This window comes from Oncorhynchus nerka, linkage group LG8 (assembly GCF_034236695.1).
Source record: "Oncorhynchus nerka isolate Pitt River linkage group LG8, Oner_Uvic_2.0, whole genome shotgun sequence".
Lineage (NCBI taxonomy): Eukaryota > Metazoa > Chordata > Actinopteri > Salmoniformes > Salmonidae > Oncorhynchus > Oncorhynchus nerka.
Genome location: NC_088403.1, coordinates 39,652,652 through 39,669,966, shown reverse-complemented (window position 1 = coordinate 39,669,966; position 17,315 = coordinate 39,652,652). Strand labels below are relative to the sequence as shown.

The 17,315-nt window shown below is 41.3% G+C and overlaps 1 protein-coding gene across 2 annotated transcripts in view; it reads right to left on the bottom strand.

Moving 5' to 3' along the window:
- Nucleotides 1-2,767: 2,767 nt before the first annotated feature.
- The window catches only part of sepsecs (Sep (O-phosphoserine) tRNA:Sec (selenocysteine) tRNA synthase), a 33,749-nt gene continuing 19,201 nt past the window's right edge, over nucleotides 2,768-17,315 (bottom strand). The window contains exons 10-12 of one of the 2 annotated variants that reach the window (XM_029666388.2): nucleotides 9,788-9,881; nucleotides 8,960-9,050; nucleotides 2,768-3,504 (exon numbers count right to left, since the gene is read on the bottom strand). In XM_029666388.2, coding sequence (XP_029522248.1) covers nucleotides 3,261-3,504; nucleotides 8,960-9,050; nucleotides 9,788-9,881 — 429 coding nt within the window. In that variant the 3' untranslated portion in view covers nucleotides 2,768-3,260. The remainder of the gene's footprint in view (nucleotides 3,505-8,959; nucleotides 9,051-9,787; nucleotides 9,882-17,315) is intronic. The other variant, XM_029666390.2, reaches the window with a different exon arrangement.

Below are 17,315 nucleotides of genomic sequence, written 5' to 3'. Positions count from 1 at the left end.
AGTAAAAAGTACAATCTTTTCTGAAGTAAAAGTAGTCACAAATATAAATAGTTAAGTACAGATACCTCCAAAAAACTACTTAAGTAGCACTTTAAAGTATTTTTACTTAAGTACTTTAAACCACTGTTTACACAGTTATCAAAACATCATGCCAGTGTAACACAGCCCTTATTTTAAGTGTTTCTCTTGTCCCCTATGGGAAAAATCAATGGTGGAAAAATTATTGGAACCATTTCCCTGTTTGACCGCTAGGTTTTATGGGTATAGAGTACCACAGTATGGGTCATAATACCCATAAAACCTAGAGTTCACGCTGACGTGACGTTTTGATAACTGTGTAAATCTCTCTAGGACAAGGTGACTTATCAATATATTTGCCTGTATTTAATCCCAAAATTGACTATTTCAAAATGGAGATATCCTCAACGGCGCTGCCCATGCTGTCACAGATGCTATAATGGCACAGATATAAAGATGAGTCCTCTATGGTTGGTTGTATCTCTTTAAAATGAAATTTTATGTGTGAAAAGATCCCATAGTACTACCTGAAATGCTGCACCTCACAAAAAATGTATGTTATTGTTTTCATTCTTGTTCAGAGAAAGCAGCATACAATCCTGCATCCCACTGCTGGCTTGCCTCTGAAGCTAAGCAAGGTTGTTCCTGGTCAGTCCCTGGATGGGAGACCAGATGCTGCTATAAGTTGTGTTGGAGGGCCAGTAGAAAGCACTCTTTCCTTTGGTAAAAATAAAATGTCCCATGGCAATGATTGCCCTGTGTAGGGTGCCGCTTTTTGGATGGGTTGTTAAATGGGTGTCTTGACTCTCTGTGATCACTAAAGATTCCATGGCACTTATCGTAAGAGTAAGGGTGTTAACTCCGGTGTCCCGGCTAAATTCTCAATCTGACCATCATGGCCGCCTAATCATCCCCAGCTTCCAATTGGCTCTACAGATTGCCCACCAGCTGCATTAAGCACTGCAGTGCATCTCCTCCTCATGGACTGCACCAGATTTGCCAGTTCTTGCTGTGAGATGTTACCCCACTCTTCCATCAAGGCACCTGCAAGTTCCCGGACATTTCTGGGGTGATTGGCCCTAGCCCTCACACTCCAATCCAACAGGTCCCAGACGTGCTCAATGGGATTGAGATCTGGGCTCTTCGTTGGCCATGGCAGAACACTGACATTCCTGTCTTGCAGGAAATCACACACAGAACAAGCAGTATGGCTGGTGGCATTGTCATGCTGGAGGGTCATGTCAGGATTAGCCTGCAGAAAGGGTACCACATGAGGAAGGAGGAAGTCAGTAGATAGGCCTCTTGAGTGTCCTAAGTTTTCATAACTGTGACCTTAATTGCCTACCGTCTGGTAGCTGTTCCAACGACCGTTCCACAGGTGCATGTTCATTAATTGTTTATGATTCATTGAACAAGCATGGGAAACAGTGTTTAAACCCTTTACAATGAAGATCTGTGAAGTAATTTGGATTTTTACGAATTTCCTTTAAAGACATGGTCCTAAAAAAGGGACGTTTCTTTTTTTGCTGAGTTTATATATACAAAAGTGAAGTGGTAGGCCACACAAGTTCACAGAACAGGACCGCCGAGTGCTGAAGTGTGTAGTGCGTAGAAAACGCCTGTCTTCGGTTGCAACACTCACTACCGAGTTCCAAACTGCCTCTGGAAGCAACATCAGCACAATAACGGTTTGTCTGGTTTTCAAAGCCGAGCAGCCGTACACAAGCCTAAAATCACCATACGCAATGCCAAGCGTCAGCTGGAGTGATGTAAAGCTCTGGAGCAGTGGAAACGCCTTCTCTGGAGTGATGAATCACGCTTCTCCGTCTGGCAGTCCGACTGATGAATCTGGGTTTGGCGGATGCCAGGAGAACGCTACCTGCCCCAATGCAAGTGCCAAATGTAAAGTTTGGTGGAGGAGGAATAATTGTCTGGGGCTGTTTTTCATGGTTCGGGCTAGGTCTCTTAGTTCCAGTGAAGGGAAATCTTAATGCTACACCATACAATGACATTCTAGATGATTCTGTGCTTCCAACTTTGTGGCAATAGTTTGGGGAAGGCCCTTTCCTGTTTCAGCATGACAATGCCCCCGTGCACAAAGCAAAGTCCATACATTAATGGTTTGTCGAGATCAGTTTGGAAGAACTTGACTGGCCTGCACAAAGCCTTGACCTCAACCCCATGGAACACCTATGGGATGAATTGGAATGCCGACTGCGAGCCAGGCCTAATCACTCAACATCAGTGCCCGACCTCACTAATGCTCTTGTGGCTGAATGGAAGCAAGTCCCTTCAGCATTGTCCCAACATATAATGGAAAGTCTTCCCAGAAAAGTGGAGGCTGTTATAGCAGAAAAGGGGGACCAACTCCATATTAATGCCCATGATTTTGGAATGAGATGTTCAACATACTTTTGGTTATTTAGTGTAAGTATTCCCACCCAAGTCGATATGTTAGAATCACTTTTTGCAGCAATTACAGCTGTGAGTCTTTCTGGGTAAGTATTTAGGCTTGCCCTAACAAAGGGGTTAAACTTATTGGCTCAACCCTTTCATTTTTTATTACATTTGTAAACATGTCTAAAAACATAATTCCACTTTGACATTATGGGGTATTGTGTGTAGACTAGTGACAAAAAAAATGTACATCCATTTGAAATTCATGCTGTAACAAGAAAATGTGGAAAAAGTCAAGGGGCGTGAATACTTTCACAAGGTACTTTATATAGACCACACTATTGCCTCAATGTCATTATGATCAGTGGATTCTTTAATGAATGCAACCAATTCATACAGACATTTGATAACTTATCAGTGTAAATCTGTACAAGCAAATAGCATTAGTCACACAGAACTTGTTTTCCACAGTGCCGCTGGAATGCAGTATTGTCATGTGTTAATGATGGTGACATTTTGTAAGACCTATACTTCCATGGACCAACAATCTTTATTTCAGGTTTAAGCTCATATAGTGTCTTCACACCACAGGTGTCACATTTATTTGCTCCTGAACTTACTTAGATATGCCACAGCAAGAGGTGTGAAGACCTATGCAATTAATACATCTTTGTTTTTTTTATATAATTTGAGAAGATTTCTGTAATTGTAATCCTTTTTAAGATTCACATTTCAGGCAGCAAAATATGACAAATGTGAAAGCAAGGAGTTTGAAGATTTTCACTAGGCATAAAATGTTACTATCTGAAAAAGTACATGAGCACTTTTTCCCTACATATTTTTATTCACTCTCCAGCATGGTCCTCTTGGCCTGTGAGAGGTATTGGTGAACCACTTCTTGCACTGCTTTCCTTTCTGAGGCTCTTCAGGCACTTGTCCAGTCTTTTGATGCAGAGTGTCACGTCATCCCGTGTGATGCCAACAGCCGAGGCGGCATTGAGATAGGGGTGTGGGTACGCCTCTGAGTGAGACATGAAGCCAGAGAACATGTGACCGCTCACCATCTGTTTGTTACCAAGGGCAACCACCCTGAAAACAGACATTACCATTACTTCACCTTCTGCATGCAGAAATTGTCTTGAAATAAGCAAGTTTAAAAAGATGCTTGGAAAAAACACCCACAAAAGAGAAAGGGATAGCAAATTTATCCCATACTACAAAATTGCTTCCTATTTGAACGAACAGGCAAAGCTAATTAATATCTGAAAAGGGGAAAATGTTATTTCAGCTGTACTAGGCTATACAATTATTGTATGACAGATTCATTTCTTTGAAACATTGAAAATGAATGTGTTCACTTCCAGGAAAATAGGGGGTAACCCTGTGGTAATAGGAGAAGGTGCTTTGACACTTGGAAGAAAAAAAATATCACTGCTGAAAGACCAAATTAATAATTTATGAGGATGTTTAAAAATATGTCAACCTTTCTTTTGTCTTCCTTGCTTCATCACAAACTATTAGGTGGGTCCAGAAGAAAAAAGAAAATGCATAAAATGTACTCAATTGAATGTACTCTTCATAAACTCAACTTAATTTCTCCTTATCCAGGAACTGTATTCTGAACACATACAGTTGAAGTCGGAAGTACATACACTTACATTGGAGTCATTTAAACAAGTTTTTCAACCACTCCACACATTTCTTGTTAACAAACTATAGTTTTCATAAGTCGGTTAAAACATCTACTTTGTGCATGACACAAGTAATTTTTCCAACAATTGTTTAGACAGACAGATTATTTCATTCTATCACAATTCCAGTGGGTCAGAAGTTTACATACACTAAGTTGACTGTGCCTTTAAACAGCTTTGAAAATTCCAGAAAATTATGTCATGGCTTTAGAAGCTTCTGATAGTCTAATTGACATAATTTGAGTCAATTGGAGGTGTACCTGTGTATGTATTTCAAGGCCTTCAATCTCATTGCCTCTTTGCTTGACATCATGGGAAAATCAAAAGAAATCAGCCAAGACCTCAGAAAAATAATTGTAGACCTCCACAAGTCTGGTTCATCCTTGGGAGCAATTTACGCTTGAAGGTACCACGTTCATATGAACAAACAATAGTACGCAAGTATAAACACCACACATCCGTCAAACCACTCAGGAAAGAGACGCTCTGTCTCCTAGAGATGAACGTACTTTGGTGAAAAAGTGCAAATCAATCCCAGAACAACAGCAAAGGACCTTGTGAAGATGCTGGAGGAAACAGGTACAACAGTATCTATATTCACAGTCAATCGAGTCCAAAATCGACATAACCTAAAAGGCCACTCAGCAAGGAAGAAACCACTGCTCCAAAACCGCCATTAAAAAAAAAGCCAGACTACGGTTTGCAACTGCACATGGGGAAAAAGATTGTACTTTTTGGAGAAATGTCCTCTGGTCTGATGAAACAAAAATAAAACTGTTTTGCCATAATGACCATTGTTATGTTTGGAGGAAAAAGGAGGACGCTTGCAAGCCGAAGAACACCATCCCAATCGTGAAGCACGAGGGTGGCAGCATCATGTTGTGGGGGTGCTTTGCTGCAGGAGGGTCTGGTGCACTTCACAAAATAGATGGGATCATGAGGAGGGAAAATTATGTGGATATATTGAAGCAACATCTCAAGATATCAGTCAGGAAGTTAAAGCTTGGTCGCAAATGGGTCTTTCAAGCATACTTCCAAAGTTGTGGAAGGGAATTTTTACTAGGATTAAATGTATTTGGCTAAGGTGTATGTAAACTTCCGACATCAACTGTATCAATCAGGATTTAGACAGGGACATAATACCATCTCAGCTGCTTTCTTTGTTGATAATGTTATTGAATGCTCTTTAGATAAAAAATGTAAAAAAAAGACAATTGTACTGTGGATTTTACTGCGTAGATTGTCCTCTAGTGGACTTGATCGAAATGCATGTGCATGGTCAATAACTACCTTACGGATATATCTTCATGTATAGTTGCTGCCATTTACTTTAAGTTTGTATTCGTATATTTCATTAGATCTTATTGTTGTTGCATTGTCGAGAAGGAACTTGCATGTATACCATGCACATTCCAAATGACTAATAACATTTGAAACTTCACTATTCCTAGAGGACACAAAAGGTGTTCCTCAGGGGTCCATTTTAGGGACAGTTCTGTTCATGTTTTATATTACCGATATTGGTTCCTTAATGAAGAACTGTAAGCAACACTTTTATGCCGATGACACGGTGCTTCACTCTTCTGCCCCCACTGTAAACCAGGATATATTTTAAAAAGCTCTCCTGCAGAAACTACCATACTAACTCACATCGCTCATGACATACAGAAGAAATACCTCACTCGCGCACATGAATGGCAAATTTGGTTTTTTAAACCTTTTGTCCCTACTGACCTAGGTAAAACGGCTTTTAGTTTTTACATGACCATAACTGGAATGTATTCAAAAAATACCCTAAAATCAGACTCCCAAGTGTTTTTTGGTCACTTCAAGACATTATTAAGAGACATGTTGAGGATTGTATTTTCTTTATTAATTTACAAATATGGCTGTTGTCTTGGTTTATTTGGACTGTTCTATCTACCAGTACTTGTTATTTTTATTTATATGCATTTTGTATGTTGTATTTTAAACTTGACAAAGGCTGGAAAACGGCACAAGTCCTCCACCTAAACAAAGATCCTTCTGACTTGGATAACTACCGTCCAATTTCCCTCGCTATCTTGCCTTGCCAACTCTCAGCTTATAACTTTTTTACCTTCTCATTCTATTCTTAATGAGCACCATTCTGGTTTTAGCACTGTTTCAGCGGCTACACTTATCTTAAATGATGTGCTATATTACTTCAACCATAAAAATCATTGTGTAGCCTTATTTATTGACCTGTCAAAGGCGTTTGATACAGTTGACCATTTCATACTTGTTCAAAGGTTGTCTGAAATAGGCCTAGATCAGGCATCTTGCAATTGGTTCAAAAACAATTTAATGGACAGGACACAATGTGTGCTTACTGACGGTATCAAATGCAGTTTCCTCAATAATAGAAAAGGTGTGCCGCAGGGGTCAATTTTGGGCCCTGTTCTCTTCGCTATTTATATAAATAATATTAGTCTGTTAAAACCTGTAACATTAATCTCTACGCGGATGATAGTTATTTACTCCTGTGCCCACTCAATACAGCAGGCCATTTTTTAAATTGCATACTAATCTTAAACTAGTTCTAAATCCTAATAAAACCACATTTATGTTGTCTCTAGGTCTTGTAATATTGACCCTGAGGACATGTGTATTTGCACATTAAAGGGAGCCCAAATTGAGTAAGTTCTCCATTATACAGTGGGGCAAAAAAGCATTTAGTCAGCCACCAATTGTGCAAGATCTCCCACTTAAAAAGATGAGAGGCCTGTAATTTTCATCATAGGCACACTTCAACTATGACAAAATGAGAAAAAAATCCAGAAAATCACATTGTAGGATTTGTTTATGAATTTATTTGCAAATTATGGTGGAAAATAAGTATTTGGTCACCTACAAATAAGCAATATTTCTGGCTCTCACAGGCCTGTAACTTCTTCTTTAAGAGGCTCCTCTGTCCTCCACTCGTTACCTGTATTAATGGCACCTGTTTGAACTTGTTATCAGTATAAAAGACACCTGTCCACAACCTCAAACAGTCACACTACAAACTCCACTATTGTGAAGACCAAAGAGCTGTCAAAGGACACCAGAAACAAAATTGTAGACCTGCACCAGGCTGGGAAGACTGAATCTGCAATAGGTAAGCAGCTTGGTTTGAAGAAATCAACTGTGGGAGCAATTATTAGGAAATGGAAGACATACAAGACCACTGATAATCTCCCTCGATCTGGGGCTCCACGCAAGATCTCACCCAGTGGGGTCAAAATGATCACAAGAACGGTGAGCAAAAATCCCAGAACCACACGGGGGGACCTAGTGAATGACCTGCAGAGAGCTGGGACCAAAGTAACAAAGCCTACCATTAGTAACACACTACACCGCCAGGGACTCAAATCCTGCAGTGCCAGACGTGTACCCCTGCTTAAGCCAGTACATGTCTAGGCCCGTCTGAAGTTTGCTAGAGACCATTTGGATGATCCAGAAGAAGATTGGGAGAATGTCATATGGTCAGATGAAACCAAAATATAACTTCTTGGTAAAAACTCAACTCGTCGTGTTTGGAGGACAAAGAATGCTGAGTTGCATCCAAAGAACACCATACCTACTGTGAAGCATGGGGTTGGAAACATCATGCTTTGGGGCTGTTTTTCTGCAAAGGGACCAGGACGACTGATCCGTGTAAAGGAAAGAATGAATGGGGCCATGTATCGTGAGATTTTGAGTGAAAACCTCCTTCCATCAGCAAGGGCATTGAAGATGAAATGTGGCTGGGTCTTTCAGCATGACAAGGAGTGGCTTCGTAAGAAGCATGTCAAGGTCCTGGAGTGGCCTAGCCATAGAAAATCTTTGGAGGGAGTTGAAAGTCCGTGTTGCCCAGCAACAGCCCCAAAACATCACTGCTCTGGAGGAGATCTGCATGGAGGAATGGGCCAAAATACCAGCAACAGTGTGTGAAAACCTTGTGAAGACTTACAGAAAACATTTGACCTCTGTCATTGCCAACAAAGGGTATATAACAAAGTATTGAGATAAACTTTTGTTATTGACCAAATACTTATTTTCCACCATAATTTGCAAATAAATTCATTAAAAACCCTATAATGTGATTTTCTGGATTTCTTTTCTCATTTTTTCTGTCATAGTTGAAGTGTACCTATGATGAAAATTATAGGCCTCTCATCTTTTTAAGTGGGAGAACTTGCACAATTAGTGGCTGACTAAATACTTTTTTGCCCCACTGTAAGTACTTCGGTATTTGAATTTACGATAAACTCACTTTTAAAACACACATTGAAAAAGTGACAAAAAAAGCAGAGAATTAAGATTGGTTTCTTTTATAGAAATAAATCCTGCCTCACTTTGGAAGGTATAAGGAAGATTGTTCAAGCAATGCTTCTCCCAGTACTTGATATAATCTACATGCATGCGGCAGCCTCTGTTTTCAAGACTTTAGACTATCACTCAGCACTGCGTTTTATCACTCGGGACAATTTTCTTACACATCACTGCATTTTGTATAGTTCTGTTGGCTGGTAGTCTCTGACTACCAGAAGGGCCCAGCACTGGCTACTTTTTGTATACAATGAGGTTCTTCAGAGACTCCCCCCACTACCTCAACTCACATATTAAATTGTCCCGCTGGTCTCCACTGAGCTGGGAAAAAAATATTTTCGTTTGGCGCAGCGGTCTAAGGCACTGCATGTCAGTGCTAGAGGCGTCACTACAGACCCTAGTTCGATTCCAGGCTGTATCACAACCGGTCGTGATTGGGAGTCCCATAGGATGGCACACAATTGGCCCAGCGTCACCCCGGTTAGGGTTTGGCCGGGGTAGGACATCATTGTAAATAAGAATTTGCCTAGTTAAATAATTACCTGGCTCCAGACACCTGCCTGGTGAACAGCATTGAGCCCAGTTGAGTCACAGACTTGCCGCACTGTGTCTGGAGGCCATCCAGAGACATGGCTACATGAAAACATGCACAGACAAATGGTCAACACAACATTGGAATTCACATCTTTTACTTTGTCATAAGTCACAATTTTACAGACATAGAAGCAATATTCACCCGAGCATGTGACGAGCAGAAAAGTGCTGTGACATGCATACGCTAGCTTGTTTGAACTTTACTGGGGTTAAAGCTTTAGATTAGTTGCAAGATTACAAGGACTGACTATGGAGAGAAAATAGCTACTAATACACATTTTGAAAGATATTACCTTCCACTCTACACACTAATTTGTAATGTAGAATGAAATTTGCATTGGGGTCAATCAAGCATGTTTAGATTTCGGACGTAGACAGCATTCGTAGAAACTTTCACACCACACAAATTTTGCTCTAATATTCTCATAGGATGCCCCAAACTAAGAATATCGCACGAACATGAAATTTCAGGCGAATATTGTGTAATGTGAAAGCAACTTTACTCCGATTTAAGAATTGCAATACTTCAGATCCAGTAATTTAGGGCTAATCTAGAGATCTCTGGATGAATCTCTGGGCTAATTTCTTATCTCTGGATTATCCTTAAATGACTGGATCTGAGGTATTGCAATTCTTAAGTGTGACAAGGGTTGTGTAAGAGGCATCTATCTTAACCACTGCTATTGAGTTGTGTGCGCTGTATCTTCCCTAGTTATAGGGTTGTGTGAGGGTGCATCTTACCCAGTGATATGGGGATGTGTGAGGGTGCATCTTACCCAGTGATATGGGGTTGTGTGGGGTGTGCAGCAGTCTCTCCCCATGAGCCGCAGCAAGCCTTTTCAGCTCCTGTGCCAGGTAGGTGTACATCTCCTTCAGGCCATGCAAACAGAGATAGATATAAATAGCATTACGCTCCCACTCTCTCCCTGAGCCTTATTTTAGCAGAGGGCTGTTTATTACTTATCTAGCAGTTTTCCTCCACGTAGACCAGTGTTTCTCAACCTCTGGTCTGTAACCGGCACCGGTCCCTGGGATGATGCTGATCAGTCCCTAAGATGGTTACCAGACTGATTTAGTCAGTTCTCAAGTGCTAGTTTTCACTCCTTTTAACTCCCGTTCCCAAACTGTGCTAGCATTATAACAATACATTTATTTTATATAGCGCTTTTCATTACAAACAGAATCTAAGACACTTAAAATTAATACACTAATATAAATTTGGGGATCTATGTACCCTGATTAAGACAGTTTAGCTGTCAAACATTGTTGAATAGATTAATGCATCGGATCTACTAGTGTGCAGCTTTTCCTTTCTTTATAATGCACGTTCAGTCTTGCCTGGTCTGACATTAAAGACAAAATCCAGCTATTTCTTTTTACTTTTCCTGTTGAAAAACAATATCCCAAGTATACAGTGCCTTCGGAAAGTATTCCGACCCCTTGACTTATTTCACATTTTGTTACGTTATTTTGTCCCTACTGCCTCTGATCTGGCGGACTCACTAAACACATATGCTTCGTTTGCAAATTATGTCTTCGTGTTGGAGTGTTGCACTAGCTATTCGTAAATTAACAAAAACAAACAAATTGTGCAGTTCTGTTAATATAAGCAATTTGAAATAATTTATAATTTTACATTTAAAAGTATATTTTCACAATTTCATTTACTTTTGACACTAAAGTATATTTAAAAGCAAATACTTTGACTTTTACTCAAGTAGTATTTTACTGGATGAGTTTCTTTTCTATTAAGGTATCATTTCCTCAAGTATGACAATTGGGTACTTTTTCCACCACTGGTAGTGGCCAGACGGAAGCCACTCCACAGTAAAAGACACATGACAGCCCGCTTAGAGTTTGTCAAAAAGGCTCTCAGACAATGAGAAACAAAATTGAACTCTTTGGACTGAATAGTGGTGGCAGAATCATGCTGTGGGGATGTTTTTCAGCAGCAGGGACTGAGAGACTAGTCAGGATCGAGGGAAAGATGAACGGAGAGATCCTTGATGAAAACCTGCTCCAGAGCGCTCAGGACCTCACAACAGAACTGCGACCCTAAGCACACAGCCTTAACAACGCAGGACTTCCGGCGCCGACAGAGATGGCCGCCTCGCTTCGCGTTCCTAGGAAACTATGCAGTTTTTTGTTGTTTTTTACGTGTTATTTCTTACATTAGTACCCCAGGTCATCTTAGGTTTCATTACATACAGTCGAGAAGAACTACTGAATATAAGAGCAGCGTCAACTCACCATCAGTACGACCAAGAATATGACTTTCGCGAAGCGGATCCTGTGTTCTGCCTTTCACCCAGGACAACAGAATGGATCCCAGCCGGCGACCCAAAAAAACGACTTCGTAAAAGAGGCAAACGTAGCGGTCTTCTGGTCAGACTCCGGAGACGGGCACATCGTGCACCACTCCCCAGTATACTTCTCGCCAATGTCCAGTCTCTTGACAACAGGGTTGATGAAATCCGAGCAAGGGTAGCATTCCAGAGGGACATCAGAGACTAACGTTCTTTGCTTCACGGAAACATGGCTCACTGGAGAGACGCTATCGGAGACGGTGCAGCCAGCTGGTTTCTCCACGCATCGCGCAGACAGAAACAAACATCTTTCTGGTAAGAAGAGGGGCGGGGGCGTATGCTTTATGGTTAACGTGACGTGGTGTGGCCACAACAACATACAGGAACTCAAGTCCTTCTGTTCACCTGATTTAGAATTCCTCACAATCAAATGTCGACCGCATTATCTACCAAGGGAATTCTCTTCGATTATAATCACAGCCGTATATATTCCCCCCCAAGCAGACACATATCGATGGCTCTGAACGAACTTTATTTGACTCTTTGCAAACTGGAATCCATACATCCTGTAGCTGGGGATTTTAACAAGGCTAATCTGAAAACAAGACTCCCTAAATTGTATCAGCATATCGATTGTGCAACCAGGGCTGGCAAAACCTTGGATCACTGCTATTCTAACTTCCGCGACGCATATAAGGCCCTGCCCCGCCCTCCTTTCGGAAAAGCTGACCACGACTCCATTTTGTTGATCCCTGCCTACAGACAGAAACTGAAACAAGAAGCTCCCACACTGTTCAACGCTGTTCAACGCTGGTCCGACCAATCTGATTCCACACTCCAAGACTGCTTCCATCACGTGGACTGGGTTATGTTTCGTATTGCGTCAGACAACAACATTGACGAATACGCTGATTCGGTGTGCGAGTTCATTAGAACGTGCGTTGAAGATGTCATTCCCATAGCAACGATTGAAACATTCCCAAACCAGAAACCGTGGATTGATGGCAGCATTCACGTGAAACTGAAAGCGCGAACCACTGCTTTTAAATCAGGGCAAGGTGACCGGAAACATGACCGAATACAAACAGTGTAGCTATTCCCTCCGCAAGGCAATCAAACAAGCTAAGCGTCAGTATAGAGACAAAGTAGAATCTCAATTCAACGGCTCAGACACAAGAGGTATGTGGCAGGGTCTACAGTCAATCACGGATTTCAAAAAGAAAACCAGCCCCGTCACGGACCAGGATGTCTTGCTCCCAGGCAGACTAAATAACTTTTTTGCCCGCTTTGAGAACAATACAGTGCCACTGACACGGCCTGCAACCAAAACATGCGGCCTCTCCTTCACTGCAGCCGAGGTGAGTAAAACATTTAAACGTGTTAACCCTCGCAAGGCTGCAGGCCCAGACGGCATCCCCAGCCGCGCCCCTCAGAGCATGCGCAGACCAGCTGGCTGGTGTGTTTACGGACATATTCAATCAATCCCTATCCCAGTCTGCTGTTCCCACATGCTTCAAGAGGGCCACCATTGTTCCTGTTCCCAAGAAAGCTAAGGTAACTGAGCTAAACGACTACCGTAGCACTCACTTCCGTCATCATGAAGTGCTTTGAGAGACTAGTCAAGGACCATATCACCTCCACCCTACCTGACACCCTAGACCCACTCCAAATAGGTCCACAGACGATGCAATCTCAACCACACTGCACACTGCCCTAACCCATCTGGACAAGAGGAATACCTATGTGAGAATGCTGTTCATCGACTACAGCTCGGCATTTAACACCATAGTACCCTCCAAGCTCGTCATCAAGCTCGAGACCCTGGGTCTCTACCCCGCCCTGTGCAACTGGGTACTGGACTTCCTGACAGCCCGCCCCCAGGTGGTGAGGGTAGGCAACAACATCTCCACCCCGCTGATCCTCAACACTGGGGCCCCACAAGGGTGCGTTCTGAGCCCTCTCCTGTACTCCCTGTTCACCCACGACTGCGTGGCCACACACGCCTCCAACTCAATCATCAAGTTTGCGGACGACACAACCGTGGTAGGCTTGATTACCAACAACGACGAGACGGCCTACAGGGAGGTGAGGGCCCTTGGAGTGTCGTGTCAGGAAAATAACCTCACACTCAACGTCAACAAAACTAAGGAGATGATTGTGGACTTCAGGAATTAGCAGAGGGAACACCCCCCTATCCACATCGATGGAACAGTAGTGGAGAGGGTAGAAAGTTTTAAGTTCCTCGGCATACACATCACAGACAAACTGAATTGGTCCACCCACACAGACAGCATCGTGAAGAAGGCGCAGCAGCGCCTCTTCAACCTCAGGAGGCTGAAGAAATTTGGCTTGTCACCAAAAGCACTCACAAACTTCTACAGATGCACAATCGAGAGCATCCTGGCGGGCTGTATCACCGCCTGGTATGGCAACTGCTCCACCCACAACCATAAGGCTCTCCAGAGGGTAGGGAGGTCTGCACAACGCATCACCGGGGGCAAACTACCTGCCCTCCAGGACACCTACACCACCCGATGTTACAGGAAGGCCAAAAAGATCATCAAGGACAACAACCACCCGAGCCACTGCCTGTTCACCCCGTTAGCATCCAGACGGCAAGGTCAGTACAGGTGCATCAAAGCTGGGACCGAGAGACTGAAAAACAGCTTCTATCTCAAGGCCATCAGACTGTTAAACAGTCACCACTAATATTGAGTGGCTGCTGCCAACACACTGACTCAACTCCAGCCACTTTAATAATGGGAATTGATGGGAAATGATGTAAAATATATCACTAGCCACTTTAAACAATGCTACCTAATATAATGTTTACATAACCTACATTATTCATCTCATATGTATACGTATATACTGTACTCTATATCATCTACTGCATCTTTATGTAATACATGTATCACTAGCCACTTTAACTATGCCACTTTGTTTACATACTCATCTCATATGTATATACTGTACTCGATACCATCTACTGTATCTTGCCTATGCCGCTCTGTACCATCACTCATTCATATATCTTTATGTACATATTCTTTATCCCTTTACACTTGTGTGTATAAGACAGTAGTTTTGGAATTGTTAGTTAGATTACTTGTTGGTTATTACTGCATTGTCGGAATTAGAAGCACAAGCATTTCGCTACACTCGCATTAACATCTGCTAACCATGTGTATGTGACAAATAAAATGTGATTTGATTTGGGACAAGTGGGTGAATGTCCTTGAGTGGCCCAGCCAAAGCCCGGACTCTAACCCGATCTAACATCTCTGGGGAGACCTGAAAATTGCTGTGCAGTGACGCTCCCCATCCAATCTGACAGAGATTGAGAGAATCTGCAGAGACGAATGGGAGAAACTTCCCAAATACAGGTGTGCCAGGCTTGTAGCGCCATACCCAAGAAGACTCGAGGCTGTAAACGCTACCAAATGTGCTTCAACAAATTACTGAGTAAAGGGTCTGAATACTTATGTAAATGTAATATATCAGTTTATTTTTAATACATTTGCAAAAATGTGTCATTATGTGGTAATTGTGTATAGATTGATGAGAGAAAAAACAATTTAATCTATTTTAGAAAAAGGCTGTAACATAACAAAATGTGGAAAAAGTCAAGCGTTCTGAATACCTTCCGAATGCACTGTATAAGGTCCCCACAGTTGACTATGTATGTCAGAGCAAAAAACAAGCCATGAGGTTGAAGGAATTGTCTGTAGAGCTCAGAGACAAAATTAAGAACACCATCAATCTTATACTTTTGAACTATTTGGTCTTTAACCTTGCAACATCATTGGAACATCATTCCACCTGCCAATCAACATGGTCTCTCAAAGTTTGGTTGTGGCTGGCTAATCCCTTGTTGTAGGCTAGTATGGCAAGCAAGCGATTGTGAGAATGCATTTCATATAATGGAAAAGTTAATGCCTACTTACATGTTTGCATCAATTGCCCGATTCCTTGAAAGTAGTGTAATGATTATATATTGCATTTGCATACGTGATGAATGATGATCGCTGGCAATTAACTGCAGTGCTGGATTTTTAACACATATCATGGAACACATACATACCTGTGTGTATGTCTATAAGGACAAATGGCATGGAATTATATGATATGGATGGTTGAAACAACAGAAAGGTAGGGTGATGTATTTTCATCTGAAAAGTGGGTGAAATTTGGAAGTATACATTTCTCTAGCACATCAAAGTTATGTTTGTTGTGTTGAGATTCACGCCCGGTAAAAACCCTAGTCTATTGCGCAATCTATTCCCAAATTCTAACTAAATACACCAGCAACACCATTTAGGAGATACAGATTGTGAGCATAGTGTTTCTGATCAATTTGACAATTGTCTTCTAATGTATGTGCCTGGCTAAAATGCAATTTCTTCCACACATTTTGTGCTTGGTTTTCAGATCAATTTAGCCTCAATTTAGTCACCTTCCGGAGACACCTGAAACCCCACCTCTTTAAGGAATACCTAGGATAGGATAAAGTAATCCTTCTCTCCCCCCTTAAAAGACCTAGATGCACTATTGTAAAGTGGCTGTTCCACTGGATGTCATAAGGTGAAAGCACCAATTTGTAAGTCGCTCTGGATAAGAGCGTCTGCTAAATGACTTAAATGTAATGTAAATGAAAGAGTGAACAAGGTCAAATAGATCTAACTTATGATGCGTGGATTTGATAGATTTATTCAATGTATTTTCGCTGTTATGAAAATAACTAATGTTAAACCCATGTAGTCAGGCAATCCCACTCGCTTCAGATCACATGCCTCACTAGGATACATGACATGAACGAGAGCGTGTCTCATGCACTAAATGATGCCAGGTAAAAATGTAAGGATTCTGTGCCTTTCACCGCTGGGAGAGGACTGCAGATGTTTTATTATGTATGTATGAACCATACATTGACACTTCGAGTCCAAAATAGGGTGTAAATAACAAGGTTGTTTGGAATCCTCTGGAACGACTCTAAAAGGTTAAGACCTGGTAAAAAACAACAACATTTAAACAAGGCAGAGAATAGCAGATATCCAAGATTTGAACTTGACAGTAGTAAATGTGGTGGTCATCCAGTATGTCGAATTTCTATTTTCTTGATAAAAAAAAATAGAGATGTAGCAAATAGTATGAAATTCATTTGTGAGAATGTTTTATCCCTGTTTGAGTTGAAAGTCAACTCTTTTGCTTAGGATTATGTGTTCGCCATGCATCAATGAGGTTGTAATCAGAGTATATGCTGGAGAGTGTGGAATGCAGTTGGTCTTATTAGATGTCTCCCATGTCCAAAATGACATTCATATCTTTCCAATGACCAGATGAAATTCAGTTAATTCTAACAATATGCTGTTCAGACAATCAAAATTATATGAATTCGGAGTGTACACACTAATAAAAGGTCATTTTCTTTACATTATGGATACATTTAAGGAAAGTGACTCTGCCTTCTTGGTCTTTGCCTTAAACCAAGATGGTGATTGAGTTTCTTAAGTATAATTATGATTACACCATTAGTTTGGTTTGGGGCTGATGAAAAAGCAGCCAGTTTCTACAAGTTTCAATGTGCGTCCTTATGGAGCAGGTGTGTTTCTTGGAGCATTACTATATCAATAATGGTTTCTTGCTAGGATATGAAGACAGCTGGAGCGTTTATTAGGAACATTTTGGCCTTTCAAATTCAAAGAGAATAGCATTAGCATTGTTTTTCATAAAGGACCGTTATATTAATTATATAATTGTTATCTTTAGCGTTGATAAGCCCATGGATGTGTAACAAAAAGCAGGGCCCACAGGGAAACATAACCATTTAAAAAAAAAAAAACTTTATTTAACTATGCAAGTCAGTTAAGAACAAATTCTTAAATTTAAGTTAAATTAAAATTATTCCATTGGTCGTTCCCCACCCAGAAGACCCCTCCCTGTAATGGAGTCTCTTAGCAGGTATTACAAAATTAACTAAAACAAAACAACAGCAAAA